This window comes from Tinamus guttatus, unplaced genomic scaffold, assembly GCF_059628265.1.
Source record: "Tinamus guttatus ecotype Peru unplaced genomic scaffold, ASM5962826v1 Tinamus_guttatus_pri_ptg000601l, whole genome shotgun sequence".
Classification (NCBI taxonomy): domain Eukaryota; kingdom Metazoa; phylum Chordata; class Aves; order Tinamiformes; family Tinamidae; genus Tinamus; species Tinamus guttatus.
The window spans coordinates 3,987,268-4,013,054 of record NW_028289135.1 but is presented as its reverse complement, the minus strand read 5'-3'; the positions used below and the strand labels follow the sequence as shown (position 1 = coordinate 4,013,054).

The 25,787-nt window shown below is 43.6% G+C and overlaps 1 protein-coding gene across 2 annotated transcripts in view; it reads right to left on the bottom strand.

Annotated features, from left to right (window-relative positions):
* The window catches only part of SLC35F3 (solute carrier family 35 member F3), a 153,459-nt gene that overhangs the window by 45,215 nt on the left and 82,457 nt on the right, over positions 1-25,787 (bottom strand). Inside the window, exons 1-2 of one of the 2 annotated variants that reach the window (XM_088534896.1) lie at positions 16,567-16,720; positions 2,709-3,033 (exon numbers count right to left, since the gene is read on the bottom strand). In XM_088534896.1, coding sequence (XP_088391022.1) covers positions 2,709-3,033; positions 16,567-16,642 — 401 coding nt within the window. In that variant the 5' untranslated portion in view covers positions 16,643-16,720. Of the gene's footprint in view, positions 1-2,708; positions 3,034-16,566; positions 16,721-25,787 lie in introns of those variants that run through there. The other variant, XM_088534894.1, reaches the window with a different exon arrangement.

Genomic DNA, 25,787 nt, shown 5'->3' with positions numbered 1-25,787 from the left:
AGTTAACTAATGGAGATAAGCATATATATATATGTGTGTGTGTGTGTGTGTGCAGGAGGACAGACTCCTTTTTCACCGTAATTACATTTTATGATCCCTCTTTTATATGTTTTTTTCCCCAATGGCTGTTCTTCTTTACACATTCTTGAACTGCAAAAGATTTATAGCATCATAACGCTTCCCGGCTGGCTTTTGCCAAGCTCTCAGCAGCTGCTATCACAACCTTTAGGAAGCGAGGAGGAGGAGGAGGACAGAGCTACGTGTGCCCAAAGGCCGCCGTGCAGAAGCCGTGCCCTGAGAGCACTGTCGGGCCACACTGAGGGCCGGGGGTGACTGTCCACCCTGCTCAGCAGCAGCTCTGCTTGTCTCCTTGGGAACTCTGCTGCCAAAAAATATTAAGTGCCCATGGATTTTAGCACCTGTGTAGCTAACACATGAGAATTTCTTCATTTAATACCTTACTAATGAGGTGACTTGGACATCGTAATTCCACCATACACTCTCCCACATGTTTATCTATTTGCGAACTCCTGCCAGAGCACTAAGATAATGTATAAAATATTGATGAGGATGGAGGATAAAATTAGAAGCAAGCGAGGGAGCAAGTTTCTTGTTAGTTCCAGGTCAGAATTGTCTTACTTCATCCACTCAGAAGGCCATGGGAAGCCTTCCCAATGTGTCCCACTGTGCCTGGAGCACAGCCTTTCCTGAAGACAGCAATGCCTCACACAGAGCCGTATGCATGAGAAGGGAGAGGTTAAGGAGGGATTCTGGGATCCCCTGCTTGTGTGTTCTGATATGTGCATGAGAAATCTCCGTCATAACGGGGAATGCAGGTGAACAATCATTCTTACTATGGCAACTCCTGGCACGGCACCACCGTAAAGCCTCCCGAAAGGACAGGCTGAGGCAGACTCCACACAAGTACATGCTCAGGGACAGTTTTCTCTCTGAAGGGTTGTCCCATCCAAAGGAATGGTGAGTACAAGGGAATCAAAAGTTTGCACAGACTTGCTCAAAGGAACACGCCAGATCTGCAGCAAAGCTGGGAAACAAAGCCAAGTCTGCGCCCTGAGAGCAATAAAAAACCCTGCAAATTAACCCTATTCAATCTGCTACTCAGACACGCAAATGCCCATTCTTTTCTAAGCCTGCTGCAGGCTTATTTATAGTGACGTTCCCCACTACATCCCAAGTAAGCTGTAGGACTTGCACCTGCAGCTCAGCTCAGTCATCATTTAATTAAATGGAAGTCATAAAATTACCAGCCATCTCAATTAACTGTAGCTAAGAAGAGTATAATGCTCTGGTTTTAACCCCAGGGAAATGGTGAGCCACAACCGCTCACCCCAGAATTATCAGTATTTAAAACACTATCTGAGGGAAGCTGGAAAGAAAAATACTTACAAACCAAAGAAACTAAAACGTAGCTGTTTGGTGTTAGCATTTGTTATTGTTCTTAGATTAAACACTTGCTTTTTCTAACCTCCATATTTTCTCATCCCTAAGGCACCCATGTTTGCCATTTAGTAAACAACAAGTAGAAACTGAAGTTTGAAGGGCAAAGCAGGAAACATGGTATCTTACAAAAGTTTAAAAATTCTGAGTGCTGCTCTAAGACCTGCCATACAGTGAAATTCCTTTATTCACATATCCCTGGTGAATTAGAAAACATAGAAAATACAACGATAGGTAAACAGCACAGTTTTAATATTTACAATCTCAGCCCCAGGGATATAAGGTAGAGCATTTCACGAGCACCCCATGTTCCTCCCTTCTTCCTTCCTTCACTGCTGCACAACCGGGAGCTGGGGGTCGTGCACTTCTTGCCCGTTGCTTTCCATGGAGCAGCTCCGCGAAGGCCGCGAGCGCCGCTGTGCAGCAGAAGGGGACAGCAGCGCTCACAGTGCCCCGTGCAGAGCAGGGGCTCCCTGCCACGGGGCTCCTTGCTGGCCAAGTCATCCCAGCTGTCCCAGGCCCCGCTCCTGAGCTGGAGCTCGAGGAGATACTGGAGCCCTTGCCAGACGCTCGCGCGAGCGGCTCCAACAGCTCCAACCCCTCGTGGAAGTTGGGCACTCGGGGGGTTTCACAGGAGCCTTTGCACTTTGTAGGTTTAGGTTTGCTATAAAAGAAGAAAGGTGCACTGAAGACAAAATGCTGTCTTCAGCTAGGACCGCGCTTCCTCTCGGAAGCAAACAAAATAGCTCAAGTAGAACAGGGATCACAGTCTGGCCTTAGATGTCAAGGGCATAATGCCAGGAAAATACCGTAATACCTGTCCTTTGGCTAATCAAGGAGCTGCACGAGTACCACTTTTAGAAAGAGCAGCTTTGTTAGCTTACTCAGAGACTGCCGAAGAAATCATCTGTATCATACAGGAAGAACACTATTAATTAAAAAAAAAAAAAAGGATAGTCAAAGAAGTTTGGGCAGAAAATTATTGAAAAGTAATGACAGAAAGTACAGACCTTCATTAAATGACTTGTGTTGTAAATAAACCTGGACTTCCTACTGTTTGAGTTAAATTATATTAAGAGCAGTAACACACCATCTGGCAGATCGCACAGAGTGAGTTCAGCACACCCTTTAACAACACTGAAGAGAAAAACTATTGCAAGTTTGTTTTAAGAGACTGATCCAAGTAAAATGTCTGCTCAGGGGTACAGTAGCATGCAAGTGTCACAGCAGGAAAAAGAAAACTCTCATACCTGTATCTTTGCTTTGGAGACTGCTTTTCAGCTGACTTAAAAACATGTCCAAGATAATACAAGGGAAAGAATAAAAAGTTCCAGTTTGTTGCAAACCACGTTAGAGTGAAGGGTGCATCAAATTTCTTAAAGGTCAGTTTTGCAAGCTGGGTTGAGCCTGACCAGGAGGAACAGACCCCCAGGACCACAGCGACACCCCAGAAAAACTTCTTGAATTGCGTCACGGAGCATTTCCAGCAGCAGCGGTTCACCCTCCCGCTGCCCTCTGCCCCAGCTTGCATCTGTGCTTCTGCTGGGGCCGGAGACTCCCGGGAGCGCTCATCCCCTGCGGAGAAGAAAAAACAGGGCTTACCAAGGAGAGCCGGGCAGCAGTTCCATTTTCAAACCCCGGGTCCTTCTGAAGTCATGCGGAGCTTTACCGCAATGAGATACAGCTCCTGCCACAACATGTCATTCATTTTTAGATCATCACAAGGCATCCAACCCCTCTGAGGCACAATTACAGTGTAAACAATAATTATCACCTCTAGGTTTAGGAACCACTGAGCAAAATGGAAAGTGAAATTACATGTTGTTTTGATGTACATGGAAAGATGCAATGGGCCACTCAAACTGCTGCTGCTGGGATGTGCAAATGAATGCAAAATATGGCATTGAGATTAATAAAGCAGCAGAGAGGATTACAGCAGCAATTATTGTCTTGTAAAATGTGGAATTGGGCAGCTTATGCATCGTGGTGTTTCTTTAAGAGGAGAGAGGGGACAATGTACTTAATGTATGCATTTAATCTTGCAGCTAAGTGTGATCCCTGCAAAGTAAGTAGCATGATTAACACTGAGCCTGGATCACCACGCGTGCCAGGACCGCCCGAGAGGCTGTAACCGATGGGCAACAGTTACAGCAACCCACGGGTGCTCTGAAGAGCATCAGCCCTAACTTCCCCTCGAGGCACCAACTGCGACTTAGCACCCTGATTTCAGCTTTGCCCTGCTTTAACTGGGCCAAAGATGTTGGCTGGAAATCCCAGTTTCACATACATATTATTCCCTAGCCTGGTGCACGGGAAGAGAGATCTGTAGGCAAAAAAATCCTTCCTTATACTTAAGGAAATCAGTAGTTTGAATGGGCAGTATTATAATACCTCTTACTTCATTTTGTATTTTTACAAGATAATACATTAGTAAATAAAGGGTTTATGCTGGGGAGATAACCATTTATTTATTTATTTACAGATGAGAAATGTATGAACTAAGCTAACAGCATTGTAAATTTGCCCACTAAAGCCAACTAATTTTATAACATAAAAAACAACCCAATCATACTGAGTACTCGGAATGGTTTCCAAAACTGTGGCCTCCCTTTGGTAGCTCTGGATCAAAAAGGGAGGCATAAAAGAGCATAGCAACAAAGGCACAAGGATCTAGAGTTTTCTTGGTATTTTCCTGAGTGGCTTTAAAAGAGACTTTGCTGATCACTTACTTCAGTTTTCAAGAGAAAACTGTGAGCAGCTTCCCACACAAATGGAGATGCACCAGCAGGCCAGTGGATTATCCAAAGTTAACCTGACATCATATTAGGCACATATTGAAAAGGTTACTACCTATCTGCTGAAAGTTCAGAGTGGCTAGAAATAAGAGCTGTCTGTGAACCCTTACTTTGCTCAGAATCACCTTAATACATTTTCTTTACATCGCTGTATGTAGCTAACGCTTTCTGCCTGATTCATTGCACAGGCTGGTCAGAGTTCACCTTACAGAACAGCGGTACTTTTATTTCCCTTAACTTCACTCAGTAATGTGCAGCTGCCAGTGCAGTGTTTGCTGTCCTCCACACAAATCCTGCAATGATTACTGGATTTGCACCTTCTCCGCAAGCTTTTCCAACGAGCCTTGCCACCGTAGCGCCAGACCCTCTGCACTCCACAACCTGCAGAGAAGCAGCCCCAAGAAAACTGCCCTCCTTCTATGGTTCCTCTGCTGGGGACCAGTAGGAGGGAGACTCCTCTCAAACTTGCAGCAGACACCCGCACCTGAGCTCAACCCTCCAGGCTCTCTGCTGAGTCCAAGGAAACTCGTCTCTCCTAAGGCATGTGCCTCAGACAAAGTGTCCTCACTTGCTAACTACTGACACTTGCACTGGGGTAGAGGAGATCAACCCCAGCAGTGGTATCACCTTTAGAAAGCCTGTCTAGACCACTTCAGAAGTGCTCTAAGGCTTAAATCCCCTGTGCCTGGCCAGCCCATCAAAGCCTCACTACAGGGCTACACCATATCTCATTGTACAGGCCAAACCTGCAATGCTGATGGAAACCAAGGGCAGCATTCATCTCAGCAGCTTGAGACATCTGCTGCGCAGACCTGTACATCTCAGACACTCATTTACACTTTCTGCATAGTTAGTAGACAGGAAAAAAAAAGCATTTCCACAGCACGATTTATCTCCTCCTGAAGCAGATGATTAAGACAAGCCAGATGAATCACCCTCTCCAAGTGCTTGTTTCTCGCACCAGCTCCAAATAGCCTTGGCTGACAAGCTCAGAAGTAGGTGTCCCTACTGTAGGTGTCTGAAGCTGGGTGAGATGAGTCCTGCCGCTGCTGTCAGGAACCTGGACTGAAGTCACTGCAGACAACAAGGGTAGGCTCAGAGGGGAGCCCTTCAGCACAAACAGGTAGAGCTGTCGTTGGTGAACTGCTTGTGCTGTTGCCAGCAAGTCAGCAAATGACTGAAAGAAGTATTACAAACGTGCAAAATGCCCATGCCAATCCTTCAGAGCGAGAAAGTGACCCTCACAGAGCAAGGTCCAGACTATTAGGGACCGAAATATGTGCCTAATGATGATGTATAATTCCACCGGCCTCCCCAGACTACAAATGTGCACGTTTTAATGCAGCTTTTTAAACTGGGGCTTCTGAAAATAATTTTGACAAAACGGAAGAATCCTCACAGGCCTCACTGACTATGACAAATGAGCCATCTTCAAGGCATTTGCATTTGGCCAACCTTTCAAATGTTTTGTATCTGTTTGGGTATTGCACAGAATGAGTTTGTAAAGCTTGCAAGAAATAATATATGCTCATAATAAATAGGAGGCAAGGAGCTGAGGCACGGCTATTACGCTACTCCTGTAACAAACTGTTACAATGGTTAGAGCTCTAGGAACATGCACCGGGTCAGCACGGGACAAGATATTTCCTCACAGCCTTGGCTGGTGTGCACCTTCATCTCCAACAATTACAACATGAAGAAAATTAGTTCCAAAGTAACTACATAGCATTTATGACTATACCTCAAAATACACATGCTGACTTCTGGTGGCAGCTTTCTGGATACAGAATACTGCTCGCCTCAGTAGGAGGCTCACAGACTCTTCAGAGCGTTATTAACCCACCCCCCTCCACCACACTAACTCTGCATTACTTAGCTGCCTGGGATTTTAGAGCCTAGCTGTTAAAAAGACCTGAGATATCATCCTGCGAAGAAAAGACCAAGTGTCAAATCTACAAAGTGGATTTCATCTCTAACTGCCACTGTAGTTGCCTAAATCTGCAATGTTAATAGTGACTCTGATGTATTACCCAGTCATTTCCTCTGCAGTTGGTCACATTACAGAGTGAAGTCTTAGGGAGTCATATGGCAGATCACTAAGCAGCCAGGGCAGATTTCTTATGTCAATGATAGTCTCACCTTTTGCTGACTGTCCTCATAGCTCATCTTAAGGAGCAGTAACACTTCATTTCAGAAGGCAGCAATCTCCCTGTACCAACCCTTCCGACCCCTGCTGCACAGAATAGTAATGAGAACATACAGAGCCTGACTTCTGCATCGAGGGACATTTCTGTCTTCTCCAAATTAGCTACAGCTTTGCCAAGGCTGCTTGCACCAGCTGTTTCCTCCTTACAATCCCATTAGAGCTCCTCAGATGCCAAAATACCTGCTCCGGGGCATGCATAAGTGCTGCCGGTCCTACAGAGTTTTGCACCTCCCTTACACCTAACCCCTGTCAGGACAGAGACATTTCTTTGTATCTGTCGTCTTAATATTCTCCATATTCTCCCTCTTAATATTCTCTTGATATCTCCAAGAAATACTTCCATTCTGTATTTAAAATATACACTAGAATAGTATAGAATAAAGCAGCCAGGGAAGGTACTGGAATGGAGAAATGGCTCAGTACAAAACAGGAAACAGGTTAGGAGTAAATAAAGCAAGAGAAGGAGGGAACCGAGGTTCCACAGAGCTCTGCTGCGGCATCTGCACCACTCGCCGCACTCGTAAGCAAGGAGGAGGCAGTGAGGTGCTGCCCACACATGCTGATGAAGTGAAGTTATCCAGGGTAGCAGGAGTAAGGACCAGCTGTGAGGGACAACACACAGGCTAAGGGACTGGGTATAAAACGTAGCATGTACAGCTAAAGAGGTCAGAAGAAGTGATCCTCCTGCTGCCCACTCAGTGATGGCCTCTGGCCATTTCCACTCGGGAACATGAGGTCCTCCCAGACTCTGCCATGAAGGTAAATTAACTGCTACGAATTATGAGGAACAAAAAAAGAAAACACAGTAAAATACAGCCATTTCCAGGATCTGGGGAATTTGCAGGGATCAGCTCAGCCATAGCACAAGGGATGTGAGAAGCACAAGGGAGAAACACCTCGTCAGTCAACCCCACCACCGAGCTGGAGCCAGGATAAGGAGACAACCGGATGGGCCTTTTGTTGGACCCTGCATGGTGGCTGCTTGTGTGTTTTTGTGGAAGCTGTGCTTAGGTGCCTAACCATAAGAGGAGAGCTCCATGAGATACTGATGGGACTGCAGTGCACAGCATCGCAAGGACCATGGCTTGTCCATGCAGGTCATCCCAACTTTCTTTCCAAGGTTGCTACTGAAGGTCTAATGGACTACTATGCTATTTTTCAGTGAATACTGGCTAATGTATCATAATGTAAAAATGACAAGTCCTCTCTGCAACTATTATTAAATCACTTTCTAAATGAGAATATTAGGTCAAAATGGCATTGCACATATGTTAATTTTTAGACACAGTTTGGGAAGCTATAAAAGATTAAAGCAGATTCTTTAAATACCTTGCTCTTACAGCAACAGACAAAAATAATTTTACTTTATAATTTGATCATGAAATAGGATGACTAAATAAAGAATGAATCAATACAGGCATGACCTAGCAAATGCATGTACCACATAATGTGAAAATAATGCAAATGATGATTAGGTGGGTACAAAATATAAATAAATTTAACAAAAGAAATGAGATAATTTTAAACATGAAGTAAAGGTTATTTTAAAGAACAAAACCAAGAAACTAACCTATTGGGTCAAAAGATCTGAAATCTTGAAGCTACAGAATACATTCCAAGAGGGATATAAATATCTGTAAATGGGGATCTTTGTAAGCACAAAGGCTCAAAGAGAGAGCAATGCAGTCTGAGTTAAGACTTTCTTTTGTTACTGCAAATTAGCATATAAAATTCATTAATTAGACAAAATAAACTGTTATGATAAACTGCAGGATGTTCAAATTTGACCTGATCACTTCACTTTAATTTCAACAGAGTAAAAGTCAAGATGACTCTTCTGACTTCTTGTCTGTGGAAACCCACCACTGATATTACCTGAGCATGTAACTTTTGCATAGCTTAATGTAAATAGACATGAGTTTCTTGTAACTGCTGAACCCTGAAGTGCTACTCACAGTTTTACCATTTGCTATGACCGATACACACAGACACGGAGTGTTTCAGGTTGGAAGGGCCTTTTAGAAATCATGGTCCAGCTCCTCCTCAAGCACCATCACCTGAAGCAGTTGCCCAGGTGGCTTTTGAACCTCTCTGAAGATGGAGACTCCACAACCTTTCTAGGCAACCTGTTCTAGTGCTCACCAATGGTTATCACATATTAATTAGTGGTTATCATACACTATTTCTTGTTTTAATAAAGCTTAACGAAAGAGTTAGAATTAGGTAATAATCTGCAGATATGGTTGGATATACACTTAACTCTATTGCCTGGAATACATACTCCTTTCTTCTTCCATCAAATATTCTCACAAAACACATATATTCTGATTCCTGTTTGTGACATAGGAGCAGCTAAAAAATTATCAATTCTACACTGCAGCAAATTGGACAGTAATCCAAAAAAAGGAATAGTTTAATTTATCCTCAGAGGCAACTGCTTAGAAATTCTGTTAAAAGTGCTACCCTCAACTGGGTTTCATTAAAACATGATATTCCACTTAGATTTTTTCCCCTTAAATGCTTTCCTCTCTATTTTAAATCAGAATGCATGACTGGAGTCCACAGTGAAAACAGAAAATACTGGAAGCTTACTATAACATCAACATTGTGGTACTGGAAGCTTGTATCAGGAAAACATGTGAAGAATAATCCTAACTGTGAGATACCTATTTTGGATAGTTTAGAAAATGAGGTATTTCATATTTGTTCATTATTCTGCATTTTCTCCTTGAACAAAAATTGGATTAGAGCTTGCAGCACAATACCTGGTTAAGTCAGTGGGAGTTTTGCCATTGCCTATGAGGAGATCAGTACCTGTGTGGAAGCTGTGCTTCCGCCAGAACAAAAATGAGCAAGGATCAAAACTGGATTCCATGGGCTACTGTGAGTTGGAGTGATTTGAGTGATGACTGTCTGTCCTAGTTTAAAAAAGACACTGGACTACGAGAAATTTATATTAATTAGCCAACAGTTTGAGTGCCACATAGGCAAGAAAATGTCTTGCTTGAGCAACAGCTTAATCTCCAAGAGACTCAGCTATTTATACTGACACAAATACCATTTACTCACATCCGTGCATATATACAGGCATTTATGCTTACTGCTAAGTGAATTCATGCTAATTGTGCAGCCTGTGCTGGCTGTATTTTATCAAAACCAGGACAAGGTTATTTTTCTCTTTTAGAGCTTTCTAAAATTCCAAACTGCTTGATGGTTAAGTACCTAGTTTCAGATGGAACATTTGTTGCAGTCTACTCGTTGCATAATAAATTTTCATTACAGTTGAAGATTTTAAGATACAGGGTTAACCTGCTGTTGAACCTACACACATTTTTTTTTTAAGTCCTAAGTTCAGAACAAGACATTTTGACCATCAGTCTCTCAGTCTCTACCAACTGAAAACCAGACATTACAGCAGACTTGACATGGACTTGAATGGGCTCACAGCAGTCAGAGTAATGTGCGTATATCCAGCAAGGCCTTCCCATGATTGATGAGCAAATCTTTGATGAGCAAAAGATTGACCAAAAGAGGGAAGAGGAATGGCTCCTCAGGCTCTGCAGAAGCTGGGGGTCCTTTTACAACCAGGCTGGGTTTGACTACACCATGTTGGTGGCAGGGCACTTGATATAACTCCCAGTAAAAAGAAATTACATATGAGGATTCTAGTTCATGCTAATTATTGCCTCTTCCTCTTTTCAGTGGGAAAGGCTTTTGCAACCTGCTGTCCCTCATGGGTTTCAATCAGCTGTAGAAGTTGGACACTTTTTTCAGCCATAAATGCAATGCTATCCTTGCTGTGAGGTGCCCTAGGGAATCTGAGGTGACCATGGAAATGGTATTTCAAGATCATATTCCCTCACTTCTGATTTCTCCATAGCTGAATTACAATGCTTATGGGGCTCACAGTTTTTTTAATGGACAAATATGTTATTTGGCCAGGAATAGTGATAATAAGCAAAACATACTCCTGTTACTCCACAAAGAGTTACCGCGAAATTTGTCTCACCAATTGGTGCTGGATTCCATGGAGAAGTTAATGCCTCAAGCGGGACCTTGCAGGAGGTGCTTTTCCTGCACAGTGACAAGGCAGGGCAGATTGCAGCTCCATGGCTGCTTCCTGGGACTGAACAATTAATACTGGAGGCACCAACATTAACTGATGGTGCCAACACATTTGGTGGCTATCTCTGCTAGAAGAAAGCTATGCACACTCTCCAGTGCTAAAAATGCCTAGATTCCTGCAGTCTTTGATCTTATGCTGCAGTTACTGTCAGCAAAATTCAGTGAACATTACAAATAAATGACTCCATTATTAGCCAAATTCTGTCTTCCTTAGGATGCTATCCAGGTCCGAAACGACATCTCACAGTTTATAACTACAAAGATTAACCAGGCTTTGGACTAAAGGTTGGGAATGGTATTTCAGCCAAGTTGAGGAAACCAGTTAGTACATAACTTGCTGCACTGAGTATAATAGAACACAACAACCATAATTCCAGTAATATAATGTATGTGCCTTATAACTGGGAAATAGTTGTTGAGTTATTGTACGCTTTTCTGAGGAGCTTCCACAGTCTTTTCTGAACTCCAACTCTTACTCTAAATAGCTTTTATGATATAAAACCCTCTGCCTGCCATTGTTAGCCATTAGGAAAGAGTCACAGAAATGTCTTTTACAAGATTTATAAAATTTCATTTATAAAACAAAAATAGAGGACTATGAATGGTGCATTCTGATGACTTCTTTATTTTTACTAGTTCTTGTTCTGACTTCTCACGGGCAAAATCTGTAATTAAATATATGACTAGGAATTTGCTTACTTTTTTTCTGGGTATATACGTAAATTGATACAAAATGACTAGAAAATGAATCTTGCTTCATTTAGGTGTATGTGGGTGAAATGTAAGGATGTGCATCTACAGGTCTGAGATGATCCAGTGGTTGCTGTTATTCTTAAGTTCTGGCACTCTAAATGAAAATATCTTAGTCTACTGTATGTACATATTGGCTCATTTTAGCCACTGAAAGTAAGGAACCTTGCATGAATTTTAATAACTTATCCTACTGCTTCATGCTGCATTAAAGCTCCTACTTTGGCATTAACTAGCAGTTTGGTAACATCGAAATGGTAACAGAAAAAAATATATATATTTTTGGTATCATTTTGGGAGGGTACCTATAGCGTAGAAGGAATGGGTCATCTGTAAACCTATAGCCATTGAGTTTGCACAGTGAGATGATACATTAAGTAACCAGCAGGACAGGATCAGAGATGAGCTGGCTGGACGCTCCAGTGAATAAGAGCAGCACAGCTAAAAGCAGCTCATTTTGAGCCTGTTTAAAGTCTCAGAAAGCACTGTGCCATATGGGAAGTGTGCCAGGTGTTATGCAACAAAAAACCCATCACTTCTTTGGAACAAGATCTTGGACATCTGCTCAAATATACCATTGCATTAACAGCAAGAAATTGGAAAACTAGGCTCAAAAGAAAGTTGCTACAGGATAAATCTGGCATATAATCACGGCCTATGTGCACCCATAGTAAATGTGAAGACGGGTATCCTTTTCTCTGAAGGTCATAAACTACATTTAGTTTACTCTGTGACAACAGAGTACATGCTGGCCAGTACCAAGCAGAAGCAGATACACTACAAATTCACCATCTTGTTCATTCCCGTACTAGTACGTACAGCCCCAGCTCTCTCAAACACACTCCTTTTCACCCGAGATCAGTTGCTTCAGTCCAGCTCCCATCAGGAGTGACTGAAAGCTGTTACCCCATCTGTAGAGCTAGTACAGGGTGGGTTTGACTGTCTCTGCCCTGATATTGAATGCCCACATAGAACAATCAGCTTTGCTGTCTGCTGTGCACAAAGATCACCTGAACAAAAGCAAACATTTTGCAAACAATCTGTTCCCTGCAAACCTACACCTGCATTCCTCTTGAAGGCCACTTAAACGGGCAAGGACACTGCACCCAGGAGCCGCCGCGTTGCTCCGAACCACCAGCCAGCCTCTCCTGCGCTCCAGCTTGCTCTGTTTTTAAAATACAGGAGCACACAAGAGTTTAACAGCAAGTGCTATATATATTTCTATACTTCAATGTTCTCACATTAAAAAGAAAAAAAAAAAAAAAGCATGCATAACTCTTGCTTCTATAAATATTAACTCCAGGGCCAAATTTTCATGGGGTCTCTCCTACTGCTCAGTGAAAGTAAAAGCAAGATTCTGTTACCAAAACCATTAGATGAGACCAGTAGATCATTGCTAATTTTTATGCAGCAGTTTACTCAGAGATATATTTGCGCTGCATTGAGCTAATTTCCTAAAAAGGAAGTTTTATCAGGAATATGCATGAAGTGGTTGACTTCAATAAAAAGCGAGCCTCATTGCACCCATATTGCATCTCTTCACGAAAGAGTGCCCACTTGTGGTCAACAGTTCAGGTTCTATTTCTATGCTTTCTTAGGTCTTTTCCTCTCTGTTCTGTGAAAAGATGTGCTGTTTGTTTTTAGAGAAGTTGTATCATTTTGCAGTTTCTCAGCTGTCCCGTCAGCAAAACAAGGATAATAAAAATCACATGTCTTAGGGAGGCACATCGCCAGTCATGAATGCTTTTACTGTGCTTGAGGTCTTCTGTCTGTACTTACTGAAAAAGTGAAAGTTTTATCACTAAAATGTTGATGAATGCACCATGAAGTCCTTGTAGGAATGCAATACACTAATGGGAAAACTAGTTTCTCAGTTATACCTGCACGAACTCTCTGTAATTCCAGTGCTGCAAACCAAGTTACTCCAGACGAGCATGCGGCAGAACCTGGCTCCACAGCAGCAAAGCTTAGACATTTATACATAATGACAGAAGAGATGTATCATTTACATTATAAGCAGCTTCTGAACATTACCAGACACACTTTCTTTGCTTCCACTAACTCCTCAACAAAAGTGTTTCATTGTTCAGTGAAGAATAACAAGATTTGAATAATTACAATAAATAGAACTAGAAAGAACTAAATGAGGTGTAATTATAATAAAGAGTGTGTTTGTACATGTGTTAGTTTAGTTTCATTTCTTGTGGATGGCCAAAATTATGGTACAGATCTGCTGTCCTTGACAGACTGTAAAAAAAGGGTCAAATCCAAAGCCTATGTGGAGCTGATATGGTACTGACATCAATATCATATATCTGCATTCTTCCACACAACGGCTCTTCTATAATGTTCTTTTGTTCTTACCACCTCTGCCCCATCACATACCCACACATCTGACATGGCCTTAGAAGGACTGAGGTTATGCTATATTTGACCAAGTCATTTCTTCACAACCCTGGATTCAAGACAGAGTGACACCATCCTGCATGGCTGGATGGTTTCCAAATAAAAGTTAAACGTTTCTGAAGGAGGGTCTGATTTTGATTGCCTCCACACCAGGGTAACTTCCCCTAACCTCCCTGGCGTGAAAGGAAGTTCAATTTTAGTTAACGTTGGTCAGATATCAACCGTAGCGTCCAAAATCTGATGCAACCGGGTGATTTTCTGCAAAGAGTGAGAGCTCGAATCAAGGTATGGAAGCACGTGCTGGAAATGCGCTCGACGGGGAGGCTGCGATACCGCGGCGCTGTGATACCACGGCACTGCGCGAGGGACCGGCAAGCGAGGAGACCTGTGTGGGGAGGCACCGTGACTGGCTTTGCTCTGGCAAGGTAACAGCCCTGGATGTTCTGGGGAAAGCCGATGTCACTCATCTCTGACAGATCCCAGGACACCGAGCAGAGCTGGTAGCATTTACCTTCCTTGGAGAGGAAGGCAGTCCTCAAAGCACACGGGGCTGTCGTGCAGGCAGCGTGAAACCAGCCCGTTGGCTGGTCCGAGAGAAATGGACATGAACCTACATAACCTACCAGGCACTGAGCGCACGTTTCTCAAAATGTACACTCAAAAAAAGTACCAGGCTCAGGGAAAAAAAAAAAACACTCTATGGTTACTGCCTGCCTGAGTGATACGTGTAGCTACAGTTGCCTTTAAAAGTGCTGGTACAGCAAGCTCAGTGCCTACTGATGATTCAATCTCTGGAATAATTTGAAATGGCAGTCACGCTTCCGAAGGCGCACAAAGTCCTTATCTCCCTTTTAAAGCAAGAAGCTACTGCACAGGCCGGAAAAGACAGGCAATGCTGGAAGGCCTTGGAGCAGTGCATATCAATGAAAGGCTCCTCTTGCCTAACTATCCAGCAGTGAAACAAATTCCCACTGTTCTGCCACAGATCCTTGAATGGTTTTGATGGTGGCTGATAGGGGAGAGTAGCAGGACACAGGGGAGAGCAGGAATGGTACTTCTGGAGCAGAATGAAGTTCTTTCTCCTGCAGCACTGTCCCTTTGCAAGAGAGCTGGGCTGGCAGAGAACCCGGTAAGGCCGATCTCTGCCAGAGGTGCGGCGGCCAGACCACGGCAGAGAGCCGTCCACAGCATGCCCGCTGCCTGCCTGTTTTTGCCTATTAACTCCATCTTGGCTTTTTCTTGTGGCTCTAAACACCAGCTGGCAAAATTAGTCAATATTCGTCTCAAAGGAAATGTCAATTGATTTGCAATGAGAAACTCCCAAACGGAGCCCGTCTGTTTCACGAAAGAGATAAAAAAGGCAAAGGCAAGTCTTGCTTGCCTCTGTACAACTTCTGGGCCGAAATATATACAATCAAGGTAATCTAGATGTTGCCAGTGATGATAACAGAAAGGCAAGAATCTGAATTAAAGGAGGAAAGGTCCAGCTAGCTCCACAAAGTCCCTGTTGGGCAGGAATAAGGTAGCTAAAAGCTGGCATGCAAAACAGACACGGAAATGCTTGGAAGAGTTCAGTTTTACAGCACAGGAGAAGATATCGCTGCTTCTGTTTCTATAGAAAGTAGATAATAAACTGTATTTGAACTGGTAGAAAATGAGTGATATGACCCGCATTTCAAAGCTGGAACCTACTGAGTTGTTATTATTTATGATTCATACGGCATGTGCAGTGCAGTGAGAGAAAGGAAGAAATGCTCCCTGCCCAGAGGAGCCTCCAGTGCAAACCATGAGACAAACACTGCCCAGCATAGGGCTAAGTCCAAGGGCTTTTGCTTATTATAGTGTAAAGAAAATCAGGCTTTCAGCTTTTTTTATTTCAGTCAGGAGGCTGATATCCCTTTTCCTAGTTCTACAGCAGGAGATTTTTTTTACTGGGAGAATGCAACAGCTGTATTCTCCATAAATAAAAATAACAACCTGGAATTCCAGATCTTTCATTTTCACTTGCTGATTTTAGCTCCTTTCACTCCCCCATCCCCTCTGGGTATTTCTGCATTTTCTCCATTTCTTGTCCACAGAGCTATTACTAGTGTTTTTATTTCCCTTTCCTTTTCCTCAGTTGCAATACTACCTTTTTTTTTTCTTTTTCATGAACTGTCCACAGAGTCTCACATTTACATTTAACTTTGCTGTACTCTCATCCCCCTTTGGATTCAGAGCTCTTTCCTTCGCCTTGGCTTTCTCCCTCCTCGCAGCCAGCCTTTTTCTCTCACCTTCCAGTCCTCTCCCGACCCTACCAAAACCCGCAGCCGATCCCCCCAAGCAGCAGCTTCCCCGTTTCCCTTCCTCCAGCAAACCAGCTCCATCTTCACTCCGCAGAGGGACCTCTCCTCCTCCCTACTCTCACCCCCTTCTCCTCCTCCTATGCGGGTCTCCCTGTGCCCACCTCACCTGCCCAGCCCTCGCTCAGCTCCTCTACCCTCGCACATGACCTACGGGCTCTGCTCCGCAACCGCAGCACCTCGCTTGGCCCCAGCTCCCTGCTCTGGAGCTCTCCGCTCCCCTGCCGAGGGCGTCCTCGCCTTTGCTAGGGCTGCAGTCCCCAGAGGTCCCCGAGGGGATGGGGAGCCCCGTCCCTGCTAACAGCCCCGGCCGCCCGAGGGGACGGGGAGCCCTGTGCCTGCTAACAGCCCCGGCCGCCCGAGGGGACGGGAAGCCCCGTCCCTGCTAACAGCCCCGGCCGCCGCAGCGCTGGCCGCCCTCCCGCTCCCACCTGCCGAGCGGGCACCGAGCGGGCCCGCGCTGCCGCCGTCCCCGCGCCGTTACCTTCCACTTTGGTGAGGGTGAGCACGGGGCTGTTGCAGGCGCTGAGGGGGGCCACCCTGGCCGAGTGCTTCTTCATGGCGAGCCCGCGCCCCGCGGCAGCTCCCCGCCGGCCCGCGCTACATCCTGGCGCCGCCGGAGCGCTCGGGCCCGCCGCCCCGTGCCGCAGCGCCCGCCCGCCCGCCCGCCGCGCCCGCGGCGCCCGGGGCTGCCCGTCCGCCCGCCCGGGGCTGCCGCAGCGGCAACGTCAGCGGCGCGGCCCGCGCCGCCCCCGCGCCCGCCCCGCCGCCGCGGCGAGGGGCGCCGCGCAGAGCCCGCGCGGCCACCGGCTCCGGCCCGGGCCCCGCGGCCGGGCGGCGCGCGCGGCGCAGCGCCCCCGCCACCGCTCCGTGCGCCCCCCGGGGTATTCGCACCCCCCGGACCGGCTTTACTATCTGTGGGGTCTAGATTCTAGCCCTCCTCTGTTTCCTCCCAAAACTAAGTAAATCCAAACCGCTCTCCTATGCGGATTTTCACCCACGCCTTCTGTAATTTCACAAATCTTTTCAGAGCCTTTCTGGTCCTGTTGTGTCCTTTTGAAGAGAAAAGGAGCAAAATCAGGCACAGTATCCACAATGAGGATGCCCTATTGCTTTGCTACTACTATAACTCGTGGTAGCATCCTCTTCACACAGCTTAACTCCTTCTCGAGGCATCTCTGTGCATTAAACAGTATTTCAGTATTTACTCACAGACCAAATGAAGAAAATACAATACTTGACAGCTGGATGCTGCTCATGCAGCAACTTTTTCTTTTCTTTCTTTTTTTTTTTTTTTCTGAAATGAGTTTAGGATCCACAGTCATGGCATGCTAACCATCTGTGGTAGATTTACCCTTCTGTGCATATGCCGGAGTCTACCTGGTACAAACTGACAGGACTGAATGCAGGTTATTCCATGAGCAAGCGGAGTCCAGTGAATGAATATGTCACCAATATAGGAAGGATTATATAGATCTAAGCAAAGAATCAGGTTTTGGCAACTACTGAACACAATGGACACAATGGAATGAGCACTTTTTTTTTTTTTTCCTATTGACTTCTTTTACGGAAATGCAAATAGTGCATTTACCAAATTCAAACACAAGATGTGTCAGTAGTCAGCGATGCAAATACTCAGCGATTCTCAAGATTTGGCCAAACTGAGACAAATGCCCCTTGCAAACAAGACTCCATCAGTACTCCACACACATTCCAAAGTGTTTGCTAATTAGGTAAAGAGCAGCTATGGAAAAGCAGCCCTGTCAGCATGGGAAATCACCTCCCTTGTACAGGCCAGCCAGGCTACTGGTGTTGCAGAGCCGAGCTTTCCTGGAGGGTCACATCCAGACTGTTAGTGAGTAAAGGTCTCATCTGGTGACCTGCAGACTAATCAAGCCCTGGGGTTCGTTTGCCTTTCCTAACACCCTCTCAGGATGCGCTTTACCAAAAAACCATTAGGTTCCTTTCCATGTGATTCTTTAGGGCAGTATTGGGACGCTGAGCACTAAGACCTCAAAAGCTGGGCTTCTGTGTTATCGCCAGGTCTTACAGGATTATCTGATCCATTCAGCTTCGTGTGATGTTACAGATCACAGGTACGTTAGGAACTATTGGTCCATCTCGTTTCACTGGGCTATTTTATAGTAGGAGTCTGATTAGTTTCTGATCTTTGAAAGAATTTACATCAAAAGAAGTGGATGGTTATGTCCATAAATATTTTGCAAGGTTACAGTGCCTCTTATCTGAGGATTTCAAAGCACACTCTGAAACATCAACTCATTTTACATCGCCTCTGTGAAGAAATTCCACAGGTGGATAAAACACACCCAAAGAGTTTAGGTGATTTCCTCAGATTAAGAGAACCAAGTAACATCAGTGAGGAACAGAACTCAGGTAAGCTGGGCCTGCATTATTTTATTTTGGTCTAAACGTTAAAGGGTTGTATGGCAATAACTCCATCTGCTGTGTCTAGCTGGACCTCCCCTTGCTCAGGGTACAGTGGCACCCAAGTGCTTTGCATGTCAGAAACGGGAGCACCTTCAGCTGGAGCTGTGGGAGGGCTGGGCGGCTCCTAAAGCCCCTTCCTCTGAGGACACCTGGAGTAACTGCAGCATGCAGGACTGTCCGTCTCAACGGTCAGTTTAATTGCCCCAAAGAAGGTTTCAAAAGGTACCAAGGACGAGCAGGATCCAACACTGATTTCAAACCAGAGATAGGACATCTCACCACCTTGCAAGCTCTTGGAAACCTTTTGCCTGTTGTGCCTGTGAAATGCAGCCCTAATCAGGGCTAACAAAGTTTGAAATGCCCATGCTCGACTCCGATTCATTTTAACTCTGGCCTTGTCTGATTTCTTCTGTTGCCCTTATTGACGCACATGCTTACAAACCGAGATCCATGCTAGGCTCCTGTCTTACTGTGCATAAAAATACCAGGCACAAAGCACAGTAGCAGAACAGGTACCTGCTTACCCTGAGTAGGATAATCACTGTGCTTAGCAACCCTAAAGCAAACAGTGTTGACTTCAACTTGCACAGTCAATTTAATTTCATAGCAGGCTACATATCATGGCGAAACAAATTAATCTGCAAAAAGCCAAATACATGCAAGAACATTAGCTAGAAACCCACACTGTCCACATTTTGTCCAAGAACTGGTCTTCCTTTCCTCTAGTTCATTTGAAGTTATCTGTTGAATGTTCTCTGCAGATAATTATTAGTCTGTCTGTGAGTAGTTTGTTCTATCTGAATGTTGCATTAAGCATTGTTTGGCTACTGTCTAATTCCTTTCTAATCTGTTTCCATTTCCCAGCTAAATAAACAGAGCTGTCAGAAGCAGATTCCCAACACAAACAATAGCTATTCTGGAAGTGCTGTTTGCTGTCCTGCAATCATTTTGAATATGCATTTAAAATTTGCTGTCTGACCATCCCCCAGCAGTGTCCTTTTCCACTTACATATCAGCTACTCAAAACAAATTCAAATATTTTGACAAATTTATATGCAGTCTTTCCCTGTGATGTTAGCCCAGCTGTAATGATGATGTCTTTTTGATCTTCTCTGTTTCAAAGTAGATCAGCTGCCTTAGGTAGGACATCTCCAATTCTCAGAGCAAGATAGAAAAGAAAGAGGCAGGAAGGGAAACTCACTGACTAGAGGTGTTCGCCGGTCTGCACTGAGCCGCGATCGAGTCATAACTGTGATAGCTGAATGCTTTTTCTCCAAATTCGATCAGATATACTGTGTTACAAATAACAGCCAAATTTTACATGCCCATAAAGTCCATTCGGAGTATGTATGACCATATATCCAACAGTTCCTGTAAAGGGATGTAAAGTCCTGATGAGACTACCCTGCCTGTGTTCCTTCATCTACCTCCTGCGTTTATAGCTCGTGGTGAGCATTAGTGGATGAGACCCAGCTGATGAGTTTTATTTCCAAATCTCATAATGTACTAACTCTAATAGTATTAACTCTGGTCGATTCCACATAATTCAATAAAAAGATAGTTTAAGTCTCAGATTTTCAATATTGGATGTATGTCTTTCATTTTTAGACTTGTGCTTTATGATTTTGACAGGAAACATTTATGTCTTAACCTATACTGTAAAGGAACTATTTTGTGAGTTTTTTAAGTTATTTTGAGTTTTTAAGAAAAGATAATTCAGTGTCAATGGGCAGGTATGAGACCAGAAAAAAATGTGAATAAAGCTTCACATATACACAGGAAACAGCCTAAAGCATGTTCACTTTGCTAAGTTGCTTCAAACCTATCTGGCATTGCTGGGCATCAAGAGGATCCCAAACACAGGGATGTAAGCACTCCTGGTGGCCTTTGGAATGGACAGTCTTCCAGCCTGGTAAACAACAGTAGAAAATTGCTGCCTATTTAAAATCCAGATATAGATACATAAAAGCCAGCAGGTCCAGACAGATTTCTGTTGTTCTTTTATCAGGGAGACTGATTTTAAAAAATTAAAGAACATAATTTTAAAAACTCTAATAATCCAAGCAGAAATGTACTTTTTCCCTGTTCTTTGTGTGCTCTGCACTTTGCAGAGACATGTGTCTGCACAGTTGTACTTTCTGTCTGCATTTTTTTTCTTTTTACATTTTTTTGCTTGAAGTTGTCTCCTCCTTTCTTCTCTCATATCTTTCCATTGTCAAATTTCTCCCGATGCTAATGCTACAAGCTTTGCAGTGTCCATTACTTAAAAAGTTACATGGACAAGTAGAAAAAAAAAAGTTTTACTGTTCATTTCCATCAAAACCTTGCTAGCTAGTACTGGAATATTTGGAGTTACCATTAGACTTTGCAGTTTATGGCTTCAAAATACATTTGCTGAAGCTGTTCCAAAGCTGTGCACCTCCCTAGCTCTCCTACCCTTTGCTCTCTGATTTTAAGTTTCTGTCGGTGTAAACCATCAGTGCTACATCCACAATAACTGAAGATGAGGACAGAAAACAATGCCAGAGGCACAGTCTCTTCTCCAATCTTTCAAGTCTATCCTGCTTCCTTAGAGAAACTGACTTGGTGTTCCAGGTGACGTCCTGTGGAGGGGACTTCTGGGTTCACCCTCAGGCCCTTCACCAAGTCAGAGCCCTGGAGGCAGCAGGTTAATTTTCCTGGGACCTCTAAAAGAATGATTAAAATGAGTAGCTGTGCTGATTGCCCCCAGAGAGAGACCAGTTTGGCACACTGAGTTCCTGCTTCCAGTGTAGCTTGTATTTAAAAGGCATTATAGAAAGAAACATTTTAGGACCAAGTGCTTTATAATTATATCTTCCCTACCCTGCACTCCAGCCTCCCACCCCTGTAGAGGCTAATTGCTTCTCAGTAAGCCTGCTGGCCACTTCGCTGTGATTTGGGCTTCTCCTGCTTATTTCAACAGCTAATAAGGGAGATGTTAATATGGTGGGCTCCAGCTATTATACTATGAGATAAGATAGCAATACAAGCCTGCTTCCCAGGATAATATGTGCCTTGAGGGATAGGAAAGGGAAAAAGGAGAAATGCTGGAGTGGTACGTGATTCCTCCCTGGTATTATAGAATATGAAAGCACGCAGTGGATACGTATATTAAGAGTAGAGCCATCAGGATCCTCATATTCCATTCCAGGCCCTGCCATTAACACACCACATGGACTGAGTTAAGTTTCTGCTGCAAATTCCTCATGAGTATCCTGGGATGCAGCTTAGCTACTTCCTTAATGTGCTTTTGTGAATCTATGATGAAAAGCCCCGAGAAGAGCCAAGAATTATTATTATTAAATAGTTGGACTGTATCTAACACCCTATCTATAATTTATCATCCTCTCTTAATAAAGCAGATGAACTTATTAATAGTGCAGAGAGTGAATGTATCATTATTGCCATTTATCAATACTGCAGAAACAATTCTGTTGTTCAAGTCACCAACAAAATCTGAGTTTAGAAATAACAGTGAAAACAGCATTTTGTAAATACAAAACTACATCGTGATATGTTTGGTGTCCATAAATTGATTCATAATCTTGTTTACAGTGTGCATGATTTAAAAACTTAACCTTTGCATTGCAGAATGTAACGTCAGATAAATACCTACCGGAAAGGTATATTGCCTCATATTCAGCGAAATACCAAAGGGGATGTTTACGTCCTTTGGACTGAAATTTCAACTTCGTTTTGGATGACAAAGGCTATAAGCATTGAAAATGTGTCATTCTATGCTGTAAATCCAGTGTTTTACAAAATAACAAGATGGCTCTTCAAAAAAACTTGTGCTTCTTAATGATCCTAATCCTCTCCCTTCTAGATGCGATTAGCTAATGCTCTTGGGGAATGGATCTGGATCATTAATTGACAGCACCAGGGATATCTCTCTGTAATAAGATTATCCACACGATTTTACTTTCCCATGACTCAGTCAATTTTATTTTCAACTAAAGGGAACTTTGCCACTCGCTTCAAATACACAATACTGGAACGGTCTTTTCTGATACAACAGTAACACAGCTAAAAAGGAAACTAAATTTAAAAAGCAGATACATTAAAAATCCTAGCTGATAGTAGAGAAGGAAGGAGGGACATCATAAGCTAAAAATACATACAGAAGCTAAAAGGGTGCAAGGCATTAGTAGAAATACTCAAGATAGAGAAGAGGAGAGACACCAAGAGGACAAGCCAAAGACAGATGGACAAAATTTCAGACTGCATCAGTAGATAGAGCAGACTTGCAGTCAGAAATGAGAAGGAATATTGGACTAAATCAGAAGATCTGAAGCACCTGCCCAGCGTGAGTTAAGTCCATGAGTGCTTGGGATAGAGAGTGGGAATTCAGGGATGTGGTTCCTTTTGGATGGACCCATTTCTGTTACGGTGAGGCTGCTTGCCCTGTAGTACCCAGTGTTTGGGGTTAAGCTGTATCCTTATGGAAAGACCTCCAGCTCATTCTTTGGTTGCAGTTTGCTCCTTTCACCCCAGCCACCAAAGCGAATTCCTGGATGGATCCGGCTGCCTTGCATCATCCCGTCATGCAAAGCAACCCTGTCAGATACAGTCACAGGGGTGTTTGCTTCACGGACACGGAGGAGGGAGCGGGACTGAGGAGTGTGAGAGCGGCACCTTGTCTGGGGCTCCCTGCCCAGCGCGCTGTGTTCTTGGCATAACCGCGGGGAACATTTGCTCCTGGCCTCATCTGCACCAGCACGAGGCACGTTCAGATCTTTGCTGGGAACTGGACAGGTGCCTGAGCGATGCCAGGATGAAGATGGCAATCTGCCTACCCATCTCCCTCTGGAGCGCTGCGAGCCTTCACGAGCGAGGCTCCAGCCTCTGCAGCCGATGGCACCATCATTTTTCTGAAATCTGCAACGTTTAGAGGTGGAGGTTTGTGCTCCCCTCCCCACCTTCCATTCCACCAGAATCAGATCTGTATATCAGGTTAAATTTCCACTGATTTGTGAAGCAACAAGACAGCAGAATTATATCCTGAATAATATTTCCACCAGCAAACCCCCAAAGTGTGTGTAGAACACAGCTATAATTCTGTCCTAAGGTTCTGTTGACATTAACAAATCACTTGAATTTTGCTCTAGGTAATTAAAATTACAAGTACCTTTGATCATAGTTTCAGGCAGGAGGCAAATGTGCCTGGGACCTTGTTGTTGAGATATGTGCAATAATTCAGGCAGCAACAGCCACATGTATTTTCTTAACTGCTTCTTTCATAAAACAGTCTGAAGACTTCAGCCATGCAACACACAGTTGCTCAGAGCTTTGAAATATAAAACTAGTTCCCCAACCACTCAAAGGAAATAAACAGCACAAATGCCAAACAATTTATTTTTTCCCAATTAACTGTGTATAAAACACCTTGCAAATAACTTATGGCTGTTTCATGTAATAATTCATTGAAAAGAACTAATAGTTCAGGAAACAGCATCAATTTAAGCCTGCCTTGGATGTTAGTATTTCCAAGGCAGAATGTAAAACATACTAAATACTGCTCACGGAGAGCTAAAAAATAGACATTTATGCAGATTTCAGCCTCTCTGAGGCATTCATTTCAGGCATTTCTAGGAATAAGCCAGGGCTCCAGCTGCATTCAGAAGTAAATATAAACCCCCCTGTTTGCTCGGTCTTTCCCCAGGTATTGGCATCTATCTACCATCAACTTTCAAGAGAGGATTAAAAAACAACATAGAAAGGAAAAGAAAACCAGTAATCAAATGCATATATAAGAGATTAGCAGATTATAAGGCCCCTTAAGCCATATATTCACTGCATCCATTAACCACCATACAGAGCACAGCTATTGCACTTAAAGGAGCCTTAGGAAGCCTAACTGGGAAACATATATACATCCCAGGGCACAAGCTTATATATGAGAACTGACAAGCTTTTCTCTGATTTCTTCTTCCAATCCACAAAAAAAAAAAAAAAAGATCATCCTGTGCCCTTTTCTGGATTTTTTTTTAATCAACAAGAAATGTTGCAAGTAGCCAAATCCTGCGTGGAGGGCTCGCAAGAGCTCAATGAAACACTTAGATCTTCAAGGAACTAAGAGCGCTGTGTGACTAAACTTGAGACAAACTCTCACCAGTCAAGCAGGACTCTCCATTCTGTTGGCCAGGAACTCACAATAGTTTTTGCCATACAAACATTTAAGAGCTATTCATACAACTACTGTTTAAAACAAGGTCATGAAAGGGATATCTGTGGGAAGCATTTTTGGCATGACCCTTTTGTGTGTAACAAAACAAACACAGCAATAACTGAAGATAACCATCTGAGGCACCAGGCAGGTAGCCCTACAGACCTTACCAGTGCCATTACGACTATAAAAAGGGAAGACGTGAACCACCAACTAGACGAAATGTGGGAGAGTAGGTTGGCTTTGCTGAGATAAATGCAACAGAACTCATTCCAGAACAATGTCTGAAAAATAGCTTGGACTCATTTCACTAAGAGTGTAAAGAATTACTTTAAAATGCTTTAAAAATTAATAATGTGTTTGCCACCTAGGCAGAATCACTTGTGATGTACTTATGCAAACATGAGCTGAGCTAGCTAACTTAATATTTTTGCCTGTCTTTATCATAATAATGTTCTATTTACATCATTCGTGGATGATATTTTAAAGCAGCAGAGGCCGGATAGTAGCAGACTGGGAGAGTATTTCTCACCTGTAAGATTAATTGTCTGAAATGTGATTTTCTGGTCTAAAATATTGTGTTTGCCTGTTCTGGAATGCTTCCATAAGCCTTCCCATTCAGTCATGGCTGGAGACAGGATCCAGGGCTAGCTGGACCTCTGCACCCCGCATCTCATGTATATGATGAGTATCTTTACCACTCACAAGAAGATATATAACCTATTCAGGCCAAACAACCATCTTGGGATGGGATCCATTTTACAGCCTCTTCCTACTAATTACAAAAGGATTACAGGGAAATCCCCCAAACTAGATCTCTAACTTTTGGAGGGACATATTTAGATGAAATGTCACCTTTAATTTCTGTGCTTCAGTGCATGTAAGGCAGGAATAATAATAATAGCTGCTGCCTCATCTGAGCAATTCTTACATATTTTAAAGAGTGATTACCCTGCTTCCCCCATTCTGGCAGTGTATAATGCACATAAACATAAGAAAATAAGATTTTGTCTGTCTTGAATATATATCACTTATATCAAGCTTCAGCTGATTTAACTGCTAGTTAATGT